The sequence below is a fragment of the Pungitius pungitius genome, chromosome 17 (assembly GCF_949316345.1).
Source record: "Pungitius pungitius chromosome 17, fPunPun2.1, whole genome shotgun sequence".
NCBI lineage: Eukaryota > Metazoa > Chordata > Actinopteri > Perciformes > Gasterosteidae > Pungitius > Pungitius pungitius.
The window spans coordinates 2,420,712-2,446,797 of NC_084916.1; the positions used below are offsets into that span (position 1 = coordinate 2,420,712).

Below are 26,086 nucleotides of genomic sequence, written 5' to 3' on the forward strand. Positions count from 1 at the left end.
GCTATAAAACAGCAATCACTTTTTCATTTATAAAGGAGTGTGATATACAGTAAATGCGATCATCAATGTGCACCGGTTATTGCTGGTTGAACCCCGCTTTGCACTCCTGATCAAGGAGACATATTTTATAAACAGCAACTATATAGATAACAGTAGCTCAGATATTCATATCTATAGAGAAAGTGGGAAACAGTTAACTAATATATGCAGAATATTCTGAGACCTAAAGAGTGAATCTTAAGTTGTTTTTTTTTTTTTAAATTAAATTGATGTCACTTTCTTTTTCTACACAGTACAAATCTGATAATCAGTTTGAGGACAAACGGTCAGAAAAAGTGTTTGCGTTTAAGCATGGCGCAGCTCACCGATTGGTCCAAGTATCACCTGTGGGCATCATATATAGAAATGCCTCTCTTTGTCCAAAGCGGCTACATCAACTGAAGAGCTGAAACATATGAAGCTGTCTAATCCAAAGTTGCTAATGCTTTAAAGCCAAACAGTTCACTTTTCCTGACCCTTGTTTCTTCAAGTGCAATTGACCATCCTCAATGAAATGTATATGCATGTTTGAAAAAAACAAACATACATATACATGTAATGAAGTCAACCTTAACGGCTAACGCCCTGCTCAAAGAGCTCAAAAAACTGTTTTTTTTTATCTTTGCCAAATGCCGCCGCCGCCGTCCGAACTCTCGTCCAGAACCTCAGGCACTTCTCTTCATGTCACCTCACCAGTAGCTGTGAGAGTGATGTCTTATGAACCCAGAGTGCATCCATACTTGGCACACATGTATTATAGTCGTTGATGTTTGAGGCAGAAGAGTAGGGTCGGTGTTGTTGTATCCTGAGAGCCCCCCCCCACCTCCCTGCACACTACTCCATGCACATGATCCCTCAAAATCTGCCCCCAACCCACATTTCTATTCATGTTAGATCCTCCAATCGGGCTCTGGAAAGTCCTCACACTAAAAACAGGCCGGTCCCTTGCGGTCCCCCGGTCAAGAAGCAAGACCCTGGATCCAACACGCGTCGTGTCCCGTCTCTTGTGAGAGCAGCTGGCGCTCACATGAAGGAGCTGCCCGCCGGAGGGCCGTAGGAGAAGCCCGGGAAGGCGCCGGCCGCCTCCCTGACGCTGCTGGTCACGCTCAGCGAGTCGTTGCACAGAGAGGAGGAGACAGGCATGTGGGTGAACTCGGGGTCGAAGTGCTGCAGGTCTGTGGGGCCGCTCTGGGACACCGAGAGACAAGGACATGGGTCACAAATGGAATGGGAGGAAAAAAATATATACTTGTGGATGTTCACTGTCGGGCATTATGCTTTGGACCATTGAACCATGCACGTTATTTTTACAATCAGTTATTGTCAAGCAGAACGGGCTATGATTTACTATTTTCCTTTCTACTATAACAACGATATATATATATATATATATATATATATATATAAAAAATAAAACTTATTCTATTCATGTTTGGACATCACTAAGGACAGATGGAAACGGTGATGGGCTTTTGCGCTCCACCCCAAAATATGACAAAAAGCCATCCGTGGCAGCCTCCTGTTTGAACTCACCACTGAGGGAATGAATGGAGGAGTGACCTTCTTGGACATCAGGTCCTCCCAGTTGATCGGTGAGAAGAAGGAGTGATACTTGAGTTCAAGCTGGGGGGGAAAAACATACATTAGAGGTCAACAGATTGACAAGCATTACGGATCCATCGCGGGTCTCTTTGTCAAATGATCCTTGGGCTCAGTCGTGTCCACTCACAAAGTCATCCTTGACCCCCAGCCTCTTGGTGCGGTCCTTCTGCAGGAGGCCCTCCAGCAGGTCCCGGCCCGAGTTGGACACGTTGGGCTTGAGCACGGGAGCCTTGTGCAAGATGTTGTTGTACATCTCGGCCGTGTTGCGACTGTAAAACGGGGGCTGCAGAAGAGACAATGCATTTGTTTTATTCCAGATAAAAACAAGCCGCGGGGAGTTGCACGAAGAGCTGTAAAGTCACCGCTGTCACGTACAAGTCCGTAGAGCATCTCGTAGAGCACTGATCCCAGACACCACCAGTCCACCGTGCGGTCGTACGCCTGCTTCTGGAGAACCTCTGGGGCCAGGTACTGAGAGGAAAGCAACAACAGCGGGTCAGCGCACGCCGGACATTCATCAGTTGCTGGTGAATATCTAGAGATTAGTTTTGTACCTCTGGCGTCCCACAGAAGGTGGTAGTTGTACTGTTGTCTGTAAGGCCTTCTTTGCAGAGGCCAAAGTCTGTGAGGACAATATGTCCCGATGAGTCCAACAGGATGTTTTCAGGTTTCAGGTCTCTGTTAAGAAGAGAGCTTTTTAAAAACAAAAAAGTACTCCTACAAACCTCCTCTTTCATTTAAATTCAGCGCAGATTTACAATTGCCCACCAGGGGGCGCTCATTACCTGTACACAATGTGCAGGGAGTGGAGGTAGCCGAGGGCACTTGCAATTTCGGCAGCGTAGAACCTTGCTCTGGGCTCCAGGAAGATCCTCTCCCTCTGGAGATGGTAGAACAACTGGAGGGAAGACGGACACACATCTGTCAGCGTCGACCTGGAAACACCACGGCCACATCCCAAACCTCGTCCCTTGGGACTTACCTCCCCGCCGTTGACGTAGTCGAGCACAAAGTACAGCTTGTCAGTGGTCTGGAAGGAGTAGTGCAGCCCCACCAGGAAGGGATGCTTGATGTTCTTCATCAGCACGCTGCGCTCCGCCATGATATGTTTTTGCTGGAGGGAACATGTGGAAGTCAACACAACGGCGTGTCCCTCACACACGACCAGCGTCACTACTCAACGTGAAAAATAAATAAAATAACCATACCTCCTTCTTCTTCAAGATGATCTTCTTCTGCAGCACTTTGACCGCGTAGTATTTGGTGGACTCCTTGTGCCGAGCCAGCAGAACCTGAGAACAGAGCAAAGCGTTTGCATGGCCGTCGCAGTGGCCATCGATGCGAGGGGAGAAGAGGAGTCGGTTTTTAAAAAAAAGGGAGAGAAGTTGGTCGGACGCACCTTTCCGAAGCTGCCTTTGCCGATGATTTTGAGATAGTCGAAATCACACGGTTTGATCCTGATGAAGGGATACAAACGGGTGATTAGGATTTTGTCTTTTAATTGACACACACGGAACTTATCTATGTGTGAAATGAAGAGATTTTATCTGGCTACTCACTGAGTGTCTTCATCCAGTGAACTTCGTTTATTCAAGCGCATCTGGGAGATTTGAAATGAGGAACAGTATGAGAACATTGACCTTGTTTGGAAAGAAAATGAGTCAACAAAATGACAACCAGCTCACCAGACTTTCAGGAAGTTGGTCATCGTCACCCTCCTCGCTTTGATTCTCATTCAGCTTCAGGAAGTTATTAACTTCAACACTGGAAAAAAAAAGACACACTTCCAGTTATGAATTCTATTCTTATCATTTTCTTCTTCTTCTTCTTCTGATCTGTGACCCAGATCACATGATCTAACGCGCTTTGTGTGGCCTAAAAGCTGCGCATGCCGGGCCCCAAGTTCGGGACGCAGCCATCGAGCACGAAACGTCGACCTGTCTGAGAGAAAGACGCTGAGCCGTAAATGAAAGGACTCAGCAGTCCACATCAGGCACACTTTGTGCCCACCCCCTTCCTTGTCCACAGCACCACCCTCCAAATTGAGAGCCCAGGACGTATCAAGTAAGAACTGAATTAGTGGTTCATCCCCCTTCTCGGGGACAGAAGGGATTTGGCCGGAAGGTGATTAAGCAGCGGAGAGGTTGTTTGTCATGAAAGGATTGTTCTCGCACCTGGCACCTGGCACACCGTGGGACCCAGATTATGCTTTTCACAAGATGTCCTGCCAAACTGCCAAAGGTGGCTGATGGGATTGGCCACTGCACACGAACCACGGACGGGCCAAGAAATTAGAAATAAATAGCAGAGGGGCACCCTCGGCTCAATGCGATGCCAATGTTCCCTCCCAAGTCTACCACATTGGATTATATTTACACTAGAAATACTCACTGTTGGCAGATATGTGGGGTAGACACCAGCTTCTGGATGAAGTCATTCAACCCCATTTTTCTCTCCTTGATGAAAGCTGCAAAGAGAGAGAGAGAGAGAGAGAGGGAGGATGGATGGGAGAGAGGGAAGATGGGAATCATTAAAGTCACGTTTAAGCACCAGTGTCATGGACCCCCTCATAGGTTTGGTGGCCCAGAGATGGTTAGAAAAAGGACACATCGAGTTCGCGCTGTAATCCGCTGTTCCAAATGCAGCGTCGTGCCGTGTGCGGACGGAGCTCTAATGCTGCGGGCTTATGGGTTACGCAAGCCCTGGGTCACTCACAGACTGCGGGACCTATTTCCCATCCCGCAGCCTCATTGCACCCCACACGCGCGCCTGGGAGTTCAAAGCGGATTTCTTGTTATCGTATGCCGTCATCGCTAGAACATTCTGTAAAAGTGGAACACAAAGCGCACCCTACAAACAGCTGGACTGCGCCCCCCCCCCGCACAGCTGTTTGTCTCACTAATCAAAGCAAAAAAAAGGCTCTCCGCGCTCCACTAATCGATCGGTCGGCGGGGATCGAGTGGTGATGATCGGTTCAGTGGCTCACCAGTGAGAACGGTGACGATCCCCCTCATCTTGCAGTAAGTGAGATCGCATCCAGCTTCAGTCACCTCCATGGTTACAGATTAAAAAAAATAGATCCAATTAAAAGAAAAGCCGAAAGGAAAAAAATCTGGAATAAAAGTCCCCGCGCGCTCGTGTGCTGTTGTCACACGCGTGAAGATCAGTGGAGCCCAACCTGACGCACACTGCGCGAGCCACCAGCTTTATATATATACGGAACACGTGGTACTTTTTTTTTTTTTTTTTCAAAGGGCGACGCCCCCCCATTTCTCTTTTTTTTACGTCACCCGCTCTCAGTTGCCATGGCGACCGCGTGACATCATGGGATTCCGCTGCAGCCATATTCAGCTTGAGGAGGAGAGCTCACTGTAGAGTAGGAGGAGGAGGAGGAGGTGAGAGATTAAGAACTCCCCCTCCTCCTATTCATCGTTTTCTCTCAATATAAATATCTATCTGTCTGTGATCATGATCACCCACACAAAAGGGACAATTTATCCCAATAGTGGATTACATTTAGAAATGCATTCCCAGTCAGGTGTATAATTGGCAGAGTGTGGATGCTCCCGTTTTACTTTGAAAAGAAAGGAAAAAACATCGATGTCACGATTGCTGCATTTAAGTTTGTGCTTGCAACTGCTGCGGCCCCCGCTGTACTCCGCATGCAAGCTATACAATGCAAAAAGAAAGAGAAACAAAGATAAATCATGACTTGCATGCGTTACATTTACACCGTTTCCAGAAATGTCCTCGTGCTTTGTACTCTTAATAATTAGTGTCTTTCAGCAGCTGACAGTCGAGCTTACAAAGGTGACTTGGCACGGCGGTGTTACATAAATTCAGAGAAAACTGCCCATGACATCATGACGGTTTAAGCCGAAACAGTGATCTGTCCAGCGGTGACAGATGTGGTCTCCTGACCGTGTGAGTTACATAAGCGTGGCATAATGCAGATGACTACACTGCCTCCTGAGGAGGAGGAGGAGGAGGAGGAGGAGGAAGAGGAGGAGAGCCACAAGGCAGAGTTTACAGTGAGCACTAATGAGAATATTTGGTGTCTGCTGATTAAAGTGTCGTGTGATCAGTCTCAGAGAAACATTCTATCAATGTCGTACCCTACTTTCAAAATAAGCCATAATACGTTATTAGAGTTCATAAGTTGATTAATGGATTAAATTCAAACTATTTTGATAGCTGATAAATCATTGGTAATCTTTTTACAAGCAAAAATTGAAAAGAGACTAAACAGTCTGTGTTAATCGGGATTTGCTGCTGTAACGGAATATCTTTGGGTTTTGGACTTTTGGACTATTATATAAGATCTTTATCACCAAACCTTTTCACTGTTTCACTGCAGTTGAGCGGATGAAAAAAAACGATCTTGAATTGCAGCGCTATTTGTATGAATCAAACTCACTAACAGCATTTCAAGCAGTTCAACCAAGCCTCTTACAGACAAAGTAGTATTGTAGTTCTAATAGTAGTATTACACACACTGGGGTCTAGGAGTAATTTAATTTTTAGCTGATAATACTTTCATCCTTAGTCGTAGTTTAATATGGAATCATTTCATAATGCTGATTGTTATTTTCAAGTATTTCAATCAGCTATTGACCTGCTATCTTTTCAATAGAAAAATGTATTTTTACTGTGGATGTCGTCTGGGTCTTCTAAAACCCAATGATTCTCCATTTACTAAAAAATTGGACAAAGAAAGTAGCAAATATTTTTCATTTCAAGAGGATTATTCGATAAGTAAATGTTACGATAATGAATATATTTTATTTTGAAAGGGCCCGAGTACTTGTTCCTCCACAATGAAAACCGTCTGATTCAGTACTCAGTAGAAATGAAGTTATCAGTCGGATGGAAACTGCTGGGTCTGGCCCCCGGTTTGACGTGTGACCGTCCTGCGGGCTCTGGATGTCACACGACCGGTCCTTCTTGTATCGGGGGAAAGAGGAAGTGCTTTATCTGTGGCAGAAACCTGCCCTACCCCGTTTCCTCTCAGAAACCACCCGAGGCGGCGCCTCACTTCACCTCACTCTGAATTATTCCACAGTGCCGTCGTGTCGTCACCTCCGGGAACATGTTGAGGGAAAAAAAAAAAAAACCCCTTCAGTGTTTGATTTACATACTTCCTGTTGTGGTGGAACAGTGAAGTCGGTCAGCTGTTTGAGGAGGTACTTCCCCCCCCTCTTTCTGCTCCATGTCTTTGTGGGTGAGAAGTGAGAGAAGTGCATCGAAGCCCATTTCGCACATTTCTCTCGTGTCTCGACATCCAGAAGTTTGTGCCGAATGGAATTTGCTTTTGCTTGTGGAAATAACTTAATAACAACAAGTGATGTTAAATGACCCTCCTACGTTTGTCAGAGTATTTATTTGTCTGGGTACACTCCAAAATGTGGCCCTTCTACCTGCCCGGGGCAGCAGGAGGTGGAGGGATGAGTCACGGCAGGTCGCTCCGTCGGCTAACGAGGACGGAGCATCTCTCGTTACACCGCCGGCTCCGGGGAGCCATCAGGGCCTTGTTTGTTTCACACCCACACAGTGATGCCAGCATGAACGGAGCGCTGCCACACACACACACACACACACACAGAGAGAGAGAGAACCGCGAGAGGCAGACCTGGAGGTGGCGGTTCGACCTTGAGCCCCGGCGAGTGGGATTTGGGCCCACGGGTTAGCTTTACCCTTTGTCTTTACTTCCCCTCCTGAATTCTCAGGCAAAACATGAAATGTTGTTTCTTTTCAAATCCTCCACAGGGGGATTAAATGACTTCTCATAAGATTAAAAAAGAAAAAAAAAAAAACAAGGGAAGAAATGTCTGCTTTCTGATGGGATGACACGACGCTGCCAAATTATTACAAATTGGGCAATTTGTCTGGAACGGCAAAGCCTCTATTTATTTGAACAATGTGATTGCTATTCCGTGCTTTAAAGGTGAGCGTTGCCCCGATCTAACACCTGTTCCCCTGCTGCTGCATGTGGCTGAGCATAGGCAGGTTTCCTGTGATACACGGCAGTAAATAACCCGAATCAGTGGACAGTGGATGTGACTTCTGTTGTCGAATGCAGTTCCTGCTTCTGGCTGGCATTGTGATCATATGACCACGGCGTTTGAACACCCCCGTGGCCCTCTGTGGCAGCAAAAGCATGCACACAAGTTATTCATGTCATGCTACCAGCTGCAAAGCAAACTCATTAAATGATGTGTGCAGATTGATGGAAGATGATGACAGCAAGCGTCATAGTTTGGTTACAATTTAAACCAGTCGCATCCGTCCCTGCATCCGTCTGCAATCTTGTCTCTGACAACTGAAGAAGCTTTGTGATGCTACAGAGTGGAAGCATGATATGTACTTCTGTCAGCGGCTTACACCCTTAAAAACACGCCTAGGTTTGGTGACCAGTCCATAGGAAAGGTTGGATAGTTTGTGAAATGCGCTATTTTACAGTAAATTTGAAGCTGCTGCTAGCAGTATCAACCAAGGATAAACCTACAGCACAGTGGAGTATCTACATAGTTTGAAAAGTTGTGGTATTTACAGGCTGATTATACGCTATGATGTCTTGGATGACTACTGTTGCTTCCTTGAGTCTTGCCACCACAGTGAGGTTGCCATGCAACAAACACAACAGATGTAACAATGAGATATAAAGTGTTATTTACTGGGCTTTAAAGGTGCTCGTTTTTCATAACCTTTGGCCACAGCAAGACTTGTTGTTTCCCTGTGTGTTTTTTGACTATTTATGCTAAGCTAAGCTAACCCTCGTCTACAGACATGCGCAGAGTTTGGATTTTACCACTGGATTCTCTGCACGAAAAAGCCATTTCCGAGACTAGAGAACAATTACTTCCAGATTTGGGAGCTTTGTCCAATCAGTCCCCCAATGCGATGCAGAGGCACGGCAGCAGCTTTTATCCTCTCAAGCGGCGATAGAGATGAGTCGCAGGGGGAGGAAAGGAGAGTCTAGCTTGACAATGCAAGGACAGACTGGGAGGCTGGACAATGCTTTTCGGGATATGGCGTGGCGAGTCTTTTGTGCAGCCAAAAAAAGCATCTCAAGCTGTGGCAATGACGTCGAAATGACAAGAGGAGAAACGCAGAAAGATTGTGTGGGTGGAATAGTTAATAAAGAGTCTTAAAGACACACGAGCCACATAATGGATAAGGCAGAAAGAACACGTGGATGGTGGAGCGTAGAGTAAAAGTTGCACGTCTCGTGGTGCATCGTCCTCTGCTGCGTTGCCAAGAGGCTGCACGTTCACGCGGCAGGAGGAGATTTAAGGAGAGCGCCTACCTATGAAGGACCTCTTGCCGCTCTTCATGTCCTCCCGAGGGTCTGGCTGTATTCGCAGCCGGGCACAGAGTCTCTGGTGGACGAAGGTCTGTCTGCCGCAGAGAGTCCAGGTGACTGAGTGCATGAGAGAGAGAGAGAGAGAGATGTAGTCTCTTTCTTCTCTTCTTCTTCTGTAACGTTTCTCACTGCAGCTCTGGTCACAAAAGTATTTGCATTCACAGGTTAATATGTTTTTTTCCCAGCTGCACGTCCCTCTGCTGTTTCTTTTACTCTCATCAACCTGCCTGCGCCGCAACCAAATAGCTGAAACCAAAGATCTGTGACGCACCTGCTTCTCCTCCTCAATGCCCCCCGCCCCTCCTCCCCTCCTACACACACACAAACACACACACTCTCTCTCATTGGTTCTTTCGTCTACATAGAGATTCTCGAACAAAACAAAAAAGCAGGTGTCTGGTTACGGTGAGCGTGGGAGTCCCACCGGAGGGGGGGGGGGGGGGGGGGGGAACCGGTCTCTATGACACGGGAACCACCTGAGGAACACCAGTGGACAGACATCGAGGTGTTTCTTCAAACTGGCTTTTTATTGGTCACCGGTGCACAAATGAATCGTGCGCTACTCGTCAGCCTCCTCCGCCTGCCTTCCCTGGGGAGTTTAGGGGGTTGGGGAGGGGGGTGTAAAAGTCCCACTCACCGGCCCGATGCTTCGGTAGCTGTCTGCCTCGGGGCTCGTAGGCCATCACGCACAATGAGGGGCGTGAAGAACAGCGAGCTCTCTCTGAGGTTGTTGACACTCAGAAGCAACTGCAGACGCGGTTGGAGGCGTCGGGGCCATTCGCCACAAAGAGTTGTGATGAGTTGTGGACTGCAGCCATATTGCATTTGATTTAACATGGATGATAGCGAGTGAAAAACAAATGACTGAAGCTGTAAAGCAGTAGAAAACCACAGCCTCCGGGTTTTAGAATAGACTTACTCTGTCACCACATAAACAATATATGATACTACCTGTGCATTGAACTGCTGTTTTGAAGCCTTGAGTGCAGCATTTTGGAAGTCGCCATCTTTTTTTGCAAGCACATGTGACGCAACCAGGTTGAGCTACATACACATTATCCCCTGCTTTATGGTCTCATCTGTCGATAAGCATCATACTGAATTGAAGACTTGAAACGATATTTACAAGGTCTACTGGGGGAATAAATCGAGAGCAGTCGAGTCATTTCTTTTATAGACTGAGGAGTTCCACCTACGGCCAGTAGAGAGAATGCAAGTTTAAGCAACCTCTGTGGACTTCCCTTTACTGTATTCAGGGGGTCAAAGATTTGACCCCTGAAATAAAGACAAAGACATTTTCTGTTTTCTCACAATTTGGTACAGCCGAGCCTTCAGGTTTGGGCTATATTCTGTACACAAAGCTCTGGTGAACCCTACAAAGAGGAAAAAGTCACAGAATGTCAGTGCAACATGAATCATGACATATCAGGAAGATACAAGCTGTCCCTCATCCTATAGATAGCTACTGGACTGACAACTTGCTAAACACTCGCAATGCAGAAGATTACTGCTGAAAAAAGTGCAAGAAAATAAAAATCGGCACTAGACTGACCAATAACCGTTTGCCAGACTAATAGCCCCCAATTGGCTTCGGCCGACAATTACCACCCCCTGAAGTTTTAAACCTAGCTTGATGGAAGCCCGTTTCAGCTGGATTTGCATCTGTTTTGTCCATCTCCATCATTCTTGTTTAGAGAGTTCGTTCTCCGCTCATCACTCAGGGCAGTGACGTTAGTTTCCTGGGGGTGATTTTTTTTTTCCCCTTTGCAATTTTTTTTTACTCCGTAACGGATAAGATTTAAAATGTAGCAAAGAACAATACTTCAAAAAATTAGATTAAAAAAAAATTAGAAGTACAGAAACTACTGAATTACAGTAATGCAAGTAAATAGTTACTTTTCACCTTTGCAATAGCCCTCAAACATAATGTATTTAGACAAATTTAAAAACGTCAATACAATAGGAACTCTAGATAACAGCAGATTTAGACCAATTCTTAGATGCGCTCCTTTATGTACAAATGTCCCATGAAAGGCAAGTTTTCAACATCTTCCCTGGATTTATATCCATTCCCCCCCCCATTGAAACATGAAAACCAAAATTTAAGGAAAGTTTTATTTATTTGCAAGGATAAAAAAAAAGTAGGTACATGAAGTCAACATCTTAAGGTGCAAGACCCAATTCGCTGGCCAGGGTGCCGATGGCAATGGGGTCGCCGCAGGTGCCATTGGTAGCACAGTCGTCACCCAGGGTGCCATTTATAACGCCGATGTCGCCCAGAGTTCCCCCCAGGGTGTTTATGGCGGCGGCCAAGGTGATTTTGTCAATGGGGTTGCCGATGGTGCTGTTGAGAGTGCCGATGGCGTCGTCCAGGGTGATGTTGTCGATGGCGTCGTCCAGGGTGCCGATGGCGGCGGCCAAGGTGATGTTGTCGATGGCGTCGTCCAGGGTGCCGATGGCGGCGGCCAAGGTGATGTTGTCGATGGCGTCGTCCAGGGTGCCGATGGCGGCGGCCAAGGTGCCGACGGGGTTGCCGATGGTGCTGTTTAGAGTGTCAATGGTGCCGTCGTCGCCCACGGTGCCGTTGGCGGCGGCCAAGGTGATGTTGTCGATGGCGTCGTCCAGGGTGCCGATGGCGGCGGCCAAGGTGATGTTGTCGATGGCGTCGTCCAGGGTGCCGATGGCGGCGGCCAAGGTGATGTTGTCGATGGCGTCGTCCAGGGTGCCGATGGCGGCGGCCAAGGTGATGTTGTCGATGGCGTCGTCCAGGGTGCCGATGGCGGCGGCCAAGGTGCCGATGGGGTTGCCGATGGTGCTGTTTAGAGTGTCAATGGTGCCGTCGTCACCCACGGTGCCGTTGGTGGTAGCGCTGCCGTCGTCGCCCACGGTGCCGTTGCGGCCTGCGCTGCCGTCGTCGCCCACGGTGCCGTTGGCGGTAGCGCTGCCGTCGTCGCCCACGGTGCCGTTGGCGGTAGCGCTTCCGTCGTCGCCCACGGTGCCGTTGCGGCCTGCGCTGCCGTCGTCGCCCACGGTGCCGTTGGCGGTAGCGCTTCCGTCGTCGCCCACGGTGCCGTTGGCGGTAGCGCTTCCGTCGTCGCCCACGGTGCCGTTGGCGGTAGCGCTGCCGTCGTCGCCCACGGTGCCGTTGGCGGTAGCGCTGCCGTCGTCGCCCACGGTGCCGTTGGCGGTAGCGCTTCCGTCGTCGCCCACGGTGCCGTTGCGGCCTGCGCTGCCGTTGTCGCCCACGGTGCCGTTGGCGGTAGCGCTGCCGACGTCGCCCACGGTGCCGTTGGCGGTAGCGCTGCCGACGTCGCCCACGGTGCCGTTGGCGGTAGCGCTGCCGACGTCGCCCACGGTGCCGTTGCGGCCTGCGCTGCCGACGTCGCCCACGGTGCCGTTGCGGCCTGCGCTGCCGACGTCGCCCACGGTGCCGTTGGCGGTAGCGCTGCCGACGTCGCCCACGGTGCCGTTGGTGGTAGCCCTGCCGACGTCGCCCACGGTGCCGTTGGTGGTAGCCCTGCCGACGTCGCCCACGGTGCCGTTGGTGGTAGCGCTGCCGACGTCGCCCACGGTGCCGTTGCGGATGATGTTGCTGCTTCCCTTGCCGTCAATGGGTTCTCCGTCGTTCTGCTCATGTTCAACAACTTTCAGGTAGAAAGCCGATGCCTGAACTTTGGATGGGTCATAAGGAGACAGATCTATTGTAAAAAGAATTTGTTTTTAAGTCCGTGTTAAGAAGAAGCTAATAAAAAATGTAAATGCAAAAATGCAGTGTATTTACCACTCATTTCATTTGTGACACCAACCGGTAAACCAGAGCCTGTGGATAAAGCAGCTGCTTTTAGTTAAAGGTTTCTTAAAATTGCTCTTAAAATTACTATAATCCACTTTTTTGAATTGACGTTTCCAAAACAACAAATATAAATACCTTTGGTAAACCAGACAGTCAGCACAGAAACGAGCATGACCCAAAACGCCCCCATTACTTCAGTCACCAACAGAAAATGCAATCTGAACCACAAGGTAAGCTACATATACACATTCTGCAGGCGTCACAGGTGTTGCTGGTCTGCCATAATTGCCTCTCTCTTCAGGAATCAGTGCTCGTTGAGATGCAGCCCTCATTTCGACAAATGTTTGACAAGCAATCAAACTCAAAAAAATGTTGCATTTATCTATTTTATTACTTAAAGATCAATAAATGGGAAAATCGGAAACATTTTTAACAGACAGGCATTTTTTTTACCACTTTTAGTAATACTTTCTGTATCTGATGTTATGGAAGATATATCAAAACACTAAATGCATGATAAAAAGCAGTATATTTTATCAAATGTTTTATATATATATATATATATATAGATATGTAGATATACATATGTTTAACTGACAAAAATAACTAAGACAAAACAGGTTATTTTACTAGGACTAAAGAAAGTCCAAAGTTGATTAGTCTCTCTAGATGGCTTTGCTCTGGTATCACAACCAATGCATTGTAAAGAATGTTGGAGCCATGTTCCATCAGGATGTGTCCTCAGTCTCCCAGAAGACTGCCTATGTTCACCTACGTAATACATTAAAAGTCGTCAGGCGCTTACTGTAGCAGGACACAGACATAACTTATACATCAAGCTAGACGACTATCTGTCAAACACATATTTACATTGACAGAGAATTTGTTGAACTGGAAGATCTGAAGATCTAAGCTCGTGAACTGTGGAGAAAGTATTTTGAGTATTTTAAATAAAATATTTCTCCACTCTCATGCATTTTGTTACAAATTACACCCCATCAAATACAAATTAAAAAACACTCACAAGTATTTTAAACACAAGTAATAGAAATACAGCCCATCTCTGACTTTATTGAAGATGGCTCTGTTTAGAAATGGCTTTTGATGAAGCTCAAGACTTGCAGGTCTGCAGCAGCACATACATAAGGGTGAGAAATTCAAGCTGATGCCTTTAAACTTTTTAAACTCCAGGTCAGCTTAAATCCTCAGCGAGCACCGATCAGTCTTAGTCCTCTGACCTAAAGTTCTAACGGTGATCCTCTATTTCAATACTTTTCTTCACCAGTGATGAGAAGTGTCTCTACGTCACATGCCTATTCAAGCAGTTAGACATTCATTCATTTATTTGACATATTATGCCCGTTTACTACAAGTGGATATGGCTCTTTGTGATCCGAAATGAAGTTTGGTCCAAATCCCACAAGGATCCTTATTAACGGCACCCTAATACAGCTCTGCTCAAAATGACCCATTTGAGGTCTTAATGCTAATGAGCCCGCTAATCCACAGTTTAGGATTCATCAGGACATTTCTGAATGATTTGCCCAATCCTGGCCGGGACATGGTCCTCTTATATGAAATTATAGCGGCACCCTGCCCCCCCCCCCCCCCCCCCCCAAGACAGTCTCTTTCTCCAAATCTGTAAACCTAGGGGAAACATCGGGGTCCATTTCGTTCTATGGCCTGCTAAGCCTGGGATGCCGTGCAGAGAATTGTGGGGAACTGCGATGTGGAGGTAGGGCCAAGGCAGACCCCGGAATATTAACTTATTTAAAGCAGTCATTAAAAACACGTTTGGGGGTTGGCAAACATCCACCTGAACGTGTAGAAGACCACTTTCCACTTTTCATACATTTGAAATCCACAAAGAGATTAAAGACAGTTTACAAATGAACTGTACAGCAGAACTCAGCTTCCTCTTGAAAGATCGGTGTGGTGTATACTGGTAGGAATAAAGCCTTTCACAATGACGGCGAAAACCCTGGAATAATGTTTGACACCGCTGTGACGTGACCGATTTGCATCCCATTTCAAATCGGGGCGGACTGCGAGCGGCGAGATGTAACACGGATGTGAGTGGGTGCGAGATGGAGTGAGTCAGAAACGCGCCGGCACGCTGATTCAGACGTGTGATTGTTTGTCCCTGAGCGACTTTGGCCTCAATGTCGAGGAGTTTAGTTGCTGTACTCACACAACTATTATGTGGATTTGGGAAATCTTGATTAGTTGGTTGAATAAAGATGATGTTTCACTTCCTCGCTGAGAGCTGTTAGATATTATACTGTAATACGTTAAAGTCAAGACAGTTTTAGCTCGGCTCATTATAGGATAACAGCTCCCAAACTAAGTTATTACTTTTTTTAACGTATTTTTAATTTAATTTTGTATTAATGCCTAAACAAGACATAAACAAGCAGAATGCAATCTGAAGGTTTGGTCTGGCCTCTAAAAAATGGTTGATTTAAACTAAACATGTATCAACACCATTACCTTGTTTTAAATTGTATTTAAGTTTACATTTTCCAATTTCCCAGCATGTGGGTCTAAAAATGATCTGTTGTCTCCTGCAGATCTGCACCCGCGCTGGTGGAGTCATCTCCGTGGGGGGTGAAGGACAAATGGCGCGCGGGGGATTGAGACCACGCCGTCTGTACAGTAGGTCAGTCTATGAACAGCCCCGGCTCACCTGCTGCTATCTCTAACCCGATTAGTAGCAGGTCGTGTTTGGAAAGGCGTGTGTGTGTGTGTGTCTGTCTCTGTGGGCCCGGCCTGCCTGTAAAAGTCCAGGCTGTTGGTTCCTGTTAAAAAAATCTGCTGGAATAGCAGAGTCTCCTGTCTGGTCCCCCCCCACAGAATGCTCATCATTTCGGGGGACTTCAAAGAGACGCGGCCATTCTCTTGAGGGTCACCCACTGGGCGCGGGTGGATTTAGACACGGAGGAGCTTATCACCAGCTGCGACGTAAATAGAAACAAGCCGGCCCACTTCAGTTGTCTTAAGAACCGTGTGATCCTGAATGTGAAATGTTGAGTCACGCATGAAGCTGATGGCGGGGGGGGGGGGGGGGGGGGCGGCCGTTGGGGAAACGCCACGTTTCTTCAGACCAATAGGTTTAAATGATGAGCAGCAGGTGCCCCTTTACTCTCACCCCGGTGCCCTGCGCTCAGCCCTTTGGGTCCACGCTCACCTCGTGGCTGCCCCTTCGAGCTCTCTCTGTGTCAACCGTTCATTCCCCCCCCCCCCCCCCCCGAGTGCAGCGGAGACGTGAGTTGCTAAAAAACAAACCAAAAACGCACGTGGGATGTGGGTTTGGCAGCCAGGGTCAGAGTCCTGGAGGAGAAGCTGACCCACTTTGGGGCGCCACTCGACGCACGGATAGACGAGAGGACGGCGGGTTCGGGCCTTATGCCCCGCTGCTTCCCTTCGGTCGGTAATGAGGACGCCGTGGGATTAAAACACGTGGTCCGTCCGAGCAAGGACAAGGACACGGCGCGGGTGGACAGTGTAAGAAATAGAGTCCTCGTTCCCTCACACGTGCACACATGTAAATCTCTCTAACCGGGTCAGAAATGACATCAATCACACACATTAGATCACACAAGCTCAGATCACCATCGCTCCGCCAGAAATGGGTTCCAACCCCATGATGAGCCCTCTGTGAGTGCATAAGAGGGGTCGGTGCGTGTGTGTGCGACAGTGCTTTCATAACCCCGCACGTGCGCTGCAGTCCAGTGAACGGGGGGGGGGGGGGGGGGGAGCGTGAGCGCGCCGGGGCAGTTACACAACGCCTCTCGGGGTCTTACGGACGGGATGCGCTACTGGGGAGGGTCACGGGCGGGAGGTCGCGTAATGGAGACCAACGGATCTGTGGCGTGGCGAACATGCTTATAGCTATTTATCAGCAAATGAAGGATTTTCACAGATGAACTGATAACGGGGCAGAGGTTAATGATTATTGTCTTTATCTATCGAGTAATTAGTTTGTTGATTATTAGTCAACAAACTGTCAGTACTTGTTTTTCTGTTGCAGCTGTTAGAAACATCTGCAACACGTCCAGTGAATAGTGCACAGAGGAAGGATCGTTTTGTTTAGTCAGCACCTTTTGTTTATTTTGTTTGGACGTTTTTTCCCAATGAAGTCTGCGCTGCAGGCTTTGGAGTGTTAAACACAATGGAGCTAAATAAGCAAAAAGGCTCTCCTTCAGCTGTAATTGATGGACGCGTCGTCGCGTCACCGAGCAGAAGGATTAAATCTGATGGACTTCAGAGAGTTAGGAAGAGGACGATTACATCATCCGGCACCCAGAGGTTAACATGAAGGAGCCCGTCTGCCACGAGCGGATGGGGGAGGAACGGGGAGCAGGTGCAGGCCCGAAGACGCACGCGGTGCTGACGAGTCACTGCACATTTCCCCAACAATACGGATTGCAACATTTACATAATGTGTGTGTGTCTGTGGGTGTGGGTATATGTGTGTGTGTGAGTACACACTGACGTCCTGTAATACGGAGCCACAGGGAGTGATAACGTGAGATCCATCCCCTGCTTTTAGATCTGCTTCATTTTCACTCTCACGTGAGGAAGGACGTGGAGCGATATTAGTTTTGTGATATAATAAGCGCTATTATGAGCTTGAATGTCCACTCAGGGTGTGCAGCAGGCCGCTGTGCTTGTCCCTTGTGAGACCAGTAGGAGACACTGACTTCATGCTTTATACTACATATTATACCAAGTTACAAAATAAAGTCTGCGTAGGCTGGCTGTCATTTATACATTTTAGAACAGAACTTTCGCAACATTAATCATGGGGCATTGTGCCTTTCTGCAGCTGCTACAAAGCTGATCTGTGACACATTTTTGGTTCTTAAACGGCTATCCGTCGTGTTCATGGCTTGCAGAAACTTTCAAAGAACGTTTGTGGTGACTGGGTTACTAGACGGTCAGATAAGGCACATCACAACTACGCAAAACGCGCCATAATCCAAACTAAATTACCTCAAATTCCAACTGCATTTGGGACATTTTTTGCCAACACTGAATATGAATTTAGCGCGCCTGTGACCCTTTATACCAGGAATTGTTTTTGCTTTTACAGTTCTTTTCCTTTTTGAAGGTTTTTTAGAGGCCTGGGAACTGGTCAAAGACTTCTTTGTATCCTGTTGCAGAGTGCCAGTGTAACCTTGTAGAAGTCGCCATCGCATCCAGTCTGCCCTCCGTCCAACGTGGGAGGTCAAAAAAGTGGCGAAATCTCCAGTTTGAAGTCTTCACTACATCATTCAGTAAATGATGGTCCGTTTGGAGTTAAATACACCACAAAGCAGGTGAAGTTTTCCCTGTGTTGGTCCGTAAACGTTAACCCTTTCTCGTGTCTTTTCAGTTGATGAAAAGTCAAATTAAATATCTTCTTCAACCTTCAGTTGTACTTATCTCCAAACTCATGTGTTAACTTCTGGTTGCACCAAACCAAGATGGCAACGAACAAAATGAGGGATTGAAGTCTCCGAAACATCAACAAAGACTAAACTGTAGATTGAGCAAGCAAAATAAACAATTAGCCCCCAATGCTGTAACACAGCCACCATCCCTGTGATGGCACAAGTGTCGGGCTACAGAGTGTGTGTGTGTGTGTGTGTGTGTGTGTGAGTGTTCAAATGAGAAGTGACACAGTGAGACAACAATCCCTTCAGAAAAACCCCGCCGAGGCTCTCCTTCATTATCCACGAGGGGGAAACTGATACCGCCCCGCTATCAGTGACCTAAACACGGACGGCCCGTCCCCTGGGAGCACATGAGACCACACGGCTGGTCTTATGGAGAGCATGTGCACATTGCCGATGTGCAGCCGGGAGGAGAGGCACATTCAGAACGGGCCTCCTGTTTGCCCCGCGGCGGGATTCAAGTCCTCCCGGGTACCTCACGAAAAACGCTTGTTTTTAGCGCACACATCAAATGAGACACACACAAAAAAAGGACATATTCAGGGAGCTCCTTTTGCTTTTTTTTCAGGGAAATGAGGTTGGAGTCAGTGAGGAAAGTAGACTGCAGTCGCTCGCTGTTCTATCAACAACAAAAGCAGCCGCGGCATGCAAAGAGCCACGGGGGGGGGGGGACTGTGAGTCCGGATTCTCGCTGACACGATCCATTAGAAAGTATGAAAAACCCACAGCGTGGTCCCGTTGAGGCGGCGAGGCCGCGTTGGTCCCGACTTACTTTCCATTTGTGCCTCTTACGTGGTGGATGGAGCGGCTGATTCCATCTACCTGACAAACGCCATTTGTCCCAATCTCTCGACCAGATCTGTGTTTATTTGTGTCTGAAGGGGAAACGTGTCCCTCAGAGGATGAAAAGCATGAAAATACACAGACTTGAGCGTAAGAATTATGAATCCTAATAAAAAACAAATTTGTCTAAATAGAACTTAAACAGAAGTTCACATAAAACACTGCATAAATGTGAGATTAATGGCTTATTTGCTTGATTTGGAAATGTCCGTTTTTTGAAGGCCATGTTTGTGTTACTGCAAGTAAAGTTTTAACTTTCAGGCTTTATGATTCAGCGTTTTGCTTTTTTGTATTAATTTAGTAAAATGCACAAAATTCAATGGAAATACTTCACACAAAATACGACTCAAATGTTCATTAATGACATTATTCTGACACAAACATTTTGCCGATTAGGAGGAAACCAGGAAGGACGCTCCCTATTTGACCATATCCTCGGTGAGGTGATAAGTTAAAGAGCATCTGATTCTGTGTGCGTTTGGAGATTTGAACGTTTCAGGCCAGCAGTTATTTGCCGATCGAGAGGCTTATTTGGTTAATGATCGAGCTCTGTTCCACCGGTGTACCTGCTATTCTGTGGGTTGAGCTCTTTGTTGTTGCGCTTCAGCTGTCTCTTGTCAGGAATATCAAAGTCCTGACTGGCTGACTCAACCTGTTATGACCCAGCCGAGCTCTGGGATCCTTTCACACAATGCATTCTCCTCACGTGGTGCAGCTCTAGTGTTGTTCTTGAATCAAACGGGCACTCGGCGAGCAGGTATGTTAACAGAACAGAACAAAGACGCTTTGTGAGGAACGAGCACAGCCCTGGGATGAGAATCTGCTGGAGGCCTGGGAGAGAGGGAAGGCATCCGAGGCTTTGCAAAGGGACGCTGGCGCCCCGGAAGCACTTCCACTTCTGGCCAAAGGGGGCGCCAAGATCAGCACAAACGGAGTGACCTTCGTAGTAACTTTAAGTGAAGCTAGCGATGTTGTATTTTGGGGTGAAAAGTCTTCGATGATCACAATGCACAATCCCTCCCATGTGAATTTGGGGTAGATAAAAACCTGCACTGTACTCATTTGGCAAACATGGGAAAGTAGGCAGCTAAGTAGGCATCCTAGACATGATCCCATGTGTCAAAAGCCAAAAGGGAAACCACTTGTGGAATCTTAAACCATGTGATACGTTTGATGAACTTGTGTTGTATAACCCGTAGATATTTAAACTATAGGTGAACACGGCGTGCGTCTGAAACGCAGCTGGGGTTAGGTCCATCGGGTCAGCTGGAAGATCTACATGCACTATTTTCTTTGTCATTAATAAATAACTTGTTTAGTTTGATGATGACAGCTGCACAGCCAGCTCTGCGTTTACGATTAACTCCGGCCGTCTCAGTGGAAGGGGGGGGGGGGGGGGGGGGGGGTTACATAACCCTGAGAAACTCTTTATATCGAGAACTTTCTCCACATGCAAAGGAAAATAACATCAGGAAATGAACAGCTGCTGGAAACAGGGATTTGAGTGAATTCTTTTTGTTAACAATAATTAGCCTTTCTTAGTGACAATTAGTAAAATAGTTACAAAGCACTTAAATCTATATGACCAAACAGATTGTTACGGCAGCTCAATCCTCTGGACCCAGTAATCTGGACTGATTGCTTTTTGTTCTTTAATTTCCCCCCTCTGTCTTCCGTCTAAGTCACTGTTCATCTGCCACAGACGTCACTGGCTCTGATCGCCGGCCGTCCTCTTACATAAAGCATGAGCAGACACCCGATCCCCTCCCCTCGGTTGGGTTGACGCGAGGCTGCCGGAGCTCAGCCTCTGCCCTCCTTTTTGCCCCCCCCCCCCCCCCCCCCGAGGCGTCGCAGTCACTGAATGAGATGGCTTTCACTTCTGCGTAAGCTCCAGGGTGTTCTTTACATCTGCGTGTATTTGCACAAAGGAAGGATGGCGATGCCCCACATGACGGGGCTTTTATCCGTAAGAGGGTGGATGCTGCTACCAAGTCACGCATCTCAGAGCAGCCGGTTGTCCCCAACAGCTTTGACCTGGCATTTGGGCTGTCACCTTTAGATTATTAAAACACACATTTTACAATAGCTTCAAACACTAACTGTCGTTATTTTTTTCATAATTAATTGTTAGCATTTGGTAAGGATTTTCTGCATGTTTTTTAAAATTTTATTTAAATATCTTTGTATTTCAGAAGGATTGTTTGATAAAAAAAAGAATTACGGGAGATAACTAACAAGTTAGTTGCAGCCCGATAGGATTTAAGTATTGTCATTATTATTATTTTAACCGTTAAGTGCACCAAGCAGCGAATCACTCTGATGGGAGGTTGGCTCAAAGCGCTGGTTGATGCACATGTTGTCAGCATGTTGTCAGCATGTTGTCAGCATGTACGGTAATTGGTCCACACTGAGGAATGGGTCCCTTTCTCTACGTGGCGCGAAGCTCAGTCACAAAATGAAGACATTGTGTGTTCAATGTGACACGGTGACGCAGTCTTAAACACTGTGGTTTTTCTTCATATAAATGGATAGATTTCATTCTCCCGTCTTGGAGACGTTCAGTGTCAGCTGTTTAGAACATACAGAGAATAACACAGAGCGTACATACGGTACATCCGCAGGACGCCAGCTGGCAGGTACATTTCACGCTGCTCGTCGTAAAAACACACCTCTGGCGTGGTGTGAGACAAAGAGATAATAAATAAAAATGAAATGAATGAATAAAAGTCTGCGTTGTGGGGGTTAGACTCTGGCTGACTTGCCATTTAGGGCTTTAAAGGACAGAGGGACGAAGGAGAACTTAAAGCGGTTGAGCCTGCACTGGGGACTCTATAAAAATCCAGGCCTTAGTCTTAATCCCGCAGTGAATCTTCTATTAGAGGATTCCAAAAGCAGATTACATCCTACATGGAGCTGGATTTAAATTTATTTCATTTTTTTGGTTCTCATACGCCAGATGTCAGTTACAGAGAGCGTGACCTTGCAGACTTCCTTTGACACAAGGTAGCAAAGATAAAATAATCTACACTCGGATTTACAATGCACACTTCACAAATAGTCAGAGAGCCGCTCTGATTGACGCTAATTGGTCTTTTTGGTTTTCACTGAAGCATGAGTTTATATTTCATTATGTAAATAATTATGGCATCAGGTCTGGCCGCAGATGGTGGATCTTTGCGGGGGACTCTTGGGGTCGTGACCCCTCACAACATTGTGTGAGTGAGCAATTGACCACATCTTTTGGTTGTTTGCTCCCAAACAAAACTCCTGTCAGACAAAGTGCTTGCGCTGAGTTGGTTTTGCACCCACAATGCATCAGCGATGCAAATGAGCCGGACTCACACACGTCCGCGGCATCAGCCTCGGCCTGTCTGAACACTGACAAAATGTGATTTACTTCCTGCGACAGCTGACGGAGGAGAGCAGTGACGCACTGAGCCGGGACCAGGACCGTGACGGCCCCCCGCTTCCAGTGGAAGATAAACAGCTCCGGAGCCCGTCTTTAAACACACACGCTAGATGGATGTTTTTTTAAATGCTGGTCACAGACTCTCTCAGCTGTGTTCAGTGCAGTGTTTATGCTTCCATGACCTCTGTCTCTCTTGTTGTTACCCTGTTTCCTTTCACAGATGTGCGTTCTGTCTGATCATGAATTAGGACGTGATTGGAGTGGTCCGCTGAAGAGGGACATTGTCTTGGAGCTGAAAAAGCGTGTGCTCTGTGATTACCGAGGAATTAAACCACATCTAATCTGCCTCTTCACACGTTTTATTCAGTATTCATCAGTGTGCCACCGGTTGTGACGTCCCAGAGGGCAAAGGGTGTCACTCTGCAGGACGATAGACGCAGAGAGACGGAGAGGAAAGACGACGTTTCACCGCCGAGGCTTCGGTGCTTTAGCCGGCGGGGTCAGACCTCGCCCCCCCCCCCCCCCGAGGGAGGGGCTCAGCTGGAGCCAGACCGGGCAGGTGTGAAAAAAACAAAAGCTCCTTCGGCCGGGGAGGGCTTCTAGTGCGATGCATTAGGATTAGGAACCCATCAAATGTCATGGAAGAGGGAACATCCTGACGTTCTCTGACGTCCCGCTTACGCAACCGAGCCCCCGTCCCGCCGCTCTGAAAAACTAAATATAAGAGCCTGCCCTGAATATCTGAAGCACCGCTGGGAGCAAAACAAGGCGTAGGAAGTACTGGTAGTACTAGTAGTACTAGTAGTACTAACTATTAGTGTCAACCTGCAGAATAGATTTAAAGTTTCAAAAGCAGCAATTAGGCATATTACAGGAAAACACGTTTTATCTGATTATAATTAATGCAACATTAAAGTAAATATCTTATAACTGCTGCAGCTGGTGAAGGTGGAGCTTATTGGTGAACAGGTTCTACATTCACCAACATGCACATGATGTAAATAAGTAAATGTACTTAGATACTTTCTACCTCTGCTGAACAGAACACATTATTAAAAGAATCCTCTTTTAGATGCGTTTCAGGAACTCAAGTTGTTGTTGTTTACCATGTTGTTGTTGTTGTTGTTGTTATTCATGCCACTTGTCATCGTTATTCATCCCATATTCCAAAACAGAACAAGCTCCGCTCCGGCCTCTGCTGTTTGGCACGTTGACACATTGCAGATGTAGAGCTGCGCGCGGCGCAGAAAGACTTGATCCAATCTTCTCTGAGTTTTATTGGTTCAAAGTGATGCTGCAGAGGGCCACTGGTGAGGAGGCTGCTCTAAATAGCAATATATTCATCTTCATTGTGTCCAGATGGATGTGAGAAGCAGGAGGACAGACACACAAACGCACAAATCTTATGCCTGATCTTATGAGATAACCAGCCAGATCTCTGTTCCCAATACAGATGAGCTTGTTTGCAGAATAAAGTGTCCTATCTTCCCGTCCATTTCAAAATGTGGCAGATTAGTCGGGTGCATTTGACTGAAGGCGAGGGAATTTATTTGGGCCTGGATGGCGCTCTGATTGCTGTGTGTCTCATTCGCTGTCAAGAGTTCCCAAAGCAACATTAGTTCTTTTTTTTGCCCCTTTGACGTGAAAACCTTGTATTGTTCAGACTGGCATCTGCCCACCACGGGCCTTATTCAAGTGTTTACGGCCCGTCAGTGCCATTTTTAAACAGACATTTGAAGTCGATTGCCTCGCCTCGCCCAGCCGGCTTTGATGCTGTGCTGCGGAACAAAAGTGTAGCACGCGGCGGAAAGTGGTGATCATGTTCAAAATAACTCATTACGTAGCTTCAAAGTCAATCCTTAATATGATCAGTTTGTCTGGGGACTCGATTATAAGACCTTGACAGCATTAGCTAAGAACTACTACTAATAGTGCAGGGCGCAGCACAAAGTCACATCAACGGGTTCAATTTTAAAGAGTGACTTCTTTACTAACAGAAGGTGAGCTTATTGCGCTGTACACAGACCAGTTTCTCTTGTTTGGTATTTCTGACTAACTAGTTGCTCAGTCTTGATGGTTTATAACTGACTGCTAGTTTTTCTTACAGCATAGCCAGGCAAAATTTGAATCGTTTTTTTTTTTTTTTTCAAAAATAATTGTAGAAGTACTACATGCATTTTTGTGCAAATGTCTCTTGAAATAACACGCAGTGACAAAATGTCCAAGCTCCATGATTTCAGCCAATTTACACACGGGTTCCTTTTTCGCGACTTTTCGCCTTCGGTCTCTTTCCCCACCGCCTTCGAAGTTTGCCGTGTGCATCCTGCATCTTTTACAGTGCTCCTGTGATCAGCGCTGCATCGCTGCTGCATGTCTTGCTGATTTTACTCACAGGGTGGGAGTGTGTTTGTGCAGAAGAGAAAGACGAGAAGCTCATATATCCAAGCAGACTCCAAACATAGCTCGGCTTCTACAGGCGGCCCGTTGCCCCCCGGCGATGTGAGCGGTGTGGCACCTTTGCCCCTCGCCCGACATGTGAGAGTCATCGCAGGGCCTTTGGGTGAACGTCAGCATGACCAAAAAAAGCAAAAATGGCGCTTTTTCCATTGGCTTTTGGATTGTTGCGGAAAATGAGCTTAGTGCCAAACAAAAGTTAATGATACTTGCGATAGCTGTGTAGGCGGAAAACAATGAATGATGCTGTAGTCTCATTACGTCACTTTTTAAGACAATTTAAAGTTCCAAAATGTAGCTGAATGTTCAAAGATACTCACACATTTCTGGGTTTTAGGACTTATTTCTGCAGCACTTAATTGTCTCCACAAAAATCCATTTTGATGTGACCAGCAGTTGTTATGACTCATTGTGGCTCAGGTTTGTAGTTCTTATTGCCAAATGGTATTTTTTGCAGAAGTTACTCTTCAACAGTCTAAACCTGGAGGAGGACGAGTTATTTTTTCCCACTTGGCTGCTCGTGTTTCTGGTCTTCATCAACATCACACCAGTCTTTCCTGTGTGCAAACCAGGGGGTGCCTGTTACCCCTCGCTGAGTGAAACCTGCCATGTCTTGAGAAAACCTTCATGTTTTCCCTAAATATTTATTGTAAAACAAGTGAACGATCCCGCAGACCCTCGTGCCTCGCTGAGCTGAATCATGGGAGCCAGAGGCTGATCCCCAGTGAACCCCCCCTGGCTCCTTCCCACGCGGAATCATGTGACCGAAGCAGACACACGAGAGGTTTTCACTTTTACAGCATTTCTGGCCTAGTACACACACACACACACACACATTTTTCAAATGACGTTTTCTGCTCACGAGAACCGTCAAGCGAGTGCATTCCTGCACAGAGCCACATGAGTGGATTGAGGGTAATAACCGATGGGAGAGTTGTAGAACGCGGTTCTTCTTTGCTTCATTTCCTCTCATGACGACCAACGGGACGGTAATGAACATGGTCTGTTTACTTAGGATTAAAATGGGATTAGGAAAACAGCAAATCTCCTTATTCTTATGAATCCAACAGTTGACTTTTGCTCTCACCCCTGGTCGTTGACATTTCGGACACCAGAGGTACCGGTGGGTTTTATGTAAGAACTCC

The 26,086-nt window shown here is 47.0% G+C and overlaps 2 protein-coding genes across 3 annotated transcripts; both read right to left on the reverse strand.

The window, feature by feature from the left end:
* Nucleotides 1-872: 872 nt before the first annotated feature.
* si:ch211-195b13.1 (STKc_SGK domain-containing protein) lies at nucleotides 873-9,234 on the reverse strand. Of its 2 annotated transcripts, none has more exons than XM_037474869.2 (13): nucleotides 8,948-9,234; nucleotides 4,033-4,108; nucleotides 3,327-3,405; nucleotides 3,201-3,241; nucleotides 3,041-3,098; nucleotides 2,850-2,933; nucleotides 2,624-2,755; nucleotides 2,427-2,539; nucleotides 2,196-2,319; nucleotides 2,017-2,112; nucleotides 1,769-1,924; nucleotides 1,573-1,662; nucleotides 873-1,227 (listed from the first exon to the last, which is right to left on the reverse strand). In XM_037474869.2, exons 1-13 carry the CDS (start codon nucleotides 9,069-9,071, stop codon nucleotides 1,063-1,065), a joined length of 1,338 nt encoding a protein of 445 aa, XP_037330766.2. In that variant the 5' UTR covers nucleotides 9,072-9,234; the 3' UTR covers nucleotides 873-1,062. The 2 variants fall into 2 exon arrangements, with proteins under 2 accessions (XP_037330766.2, XP_037330765.1); XM_037474868.2 differs by lacking the exon at nucleotides 8,948-9,234 and adding an exon at nucleotides 4,628-4,814.
* Nucleotides 9,235-11,091: 1,857 nt separating this feature from the next.
* On the reverse strand, nucleotides 11,092-13,011 carry LOC119219432 (collagen alpha-2(I) chain-like). The gene is made up of 3 exons (XM_037474639.2): nucleotides 12,933-13,011; nucleotides 12,786-12,824; nucleotides 11,092-12,702 (listed from the first exon to the last, which is right to left on the reverse strand). The coding sequence occupies exons 1-3, from the start codon at nucleotides 12,985-12,987 to the stop codon at nucleotides 11,168-11,170; spliced, it is 1,629 nt and encodes a 542-aa protein (XP_037330536.2). The 5' UTR covers nucleotides 12,988-13,011; the 3' UTR covers nucleotides 11,092-11,167.
* Nucleotides 13,012-26,086: the final 13,075 nt, after the last annotated feature.

Bases quoted from the DNA above. Each gene is read 5' to 3' on its own strand.
- LOC119219432 (XM_037474639.2), bottom strand. From the start codon at position 12,987: ATGGGGGCGTTTTGGGTCATGCTCGTTTCTGTGCTGACTGTCTGGTTT. The intron at 12,825-12,932 runs GTATTTATATTT...CTTTATCCACAG, and splicing joins GACTGTCTGGTTTACCAAAG to GCTCTGGTTTACCGGTTGGT. The intron at 12,703-12,785 runs GTAAATACACTG...TTTTTACAATAG, and splicing joins TGTCACAAATGAAATGAGTG to ATCTGTCTCCTTATGACCCA.
- si:ch211-195b13.1 (XM_037474869.2), bottom strand. From the start codon at position 9,071: ATGCACTCAGTCACCTGGACTCTCTGCGGCAGACAGACCTTCGTCCAC. The intron at 3,099-3,200 runs GTGAGTAGCCAG...TCCCTTCATCAG, and splicing joins TCACTGGATGAAGACACTCA to GATCAAACCGTGTGATTTCG. The intron at 2,540-2,623 runs GTAAGTCCCAAG...TCTTCCCTCCAG, and splicing joins ACTACGTCAACGGCGGGGAG to TTGTTCTACCATCTCCAGAG.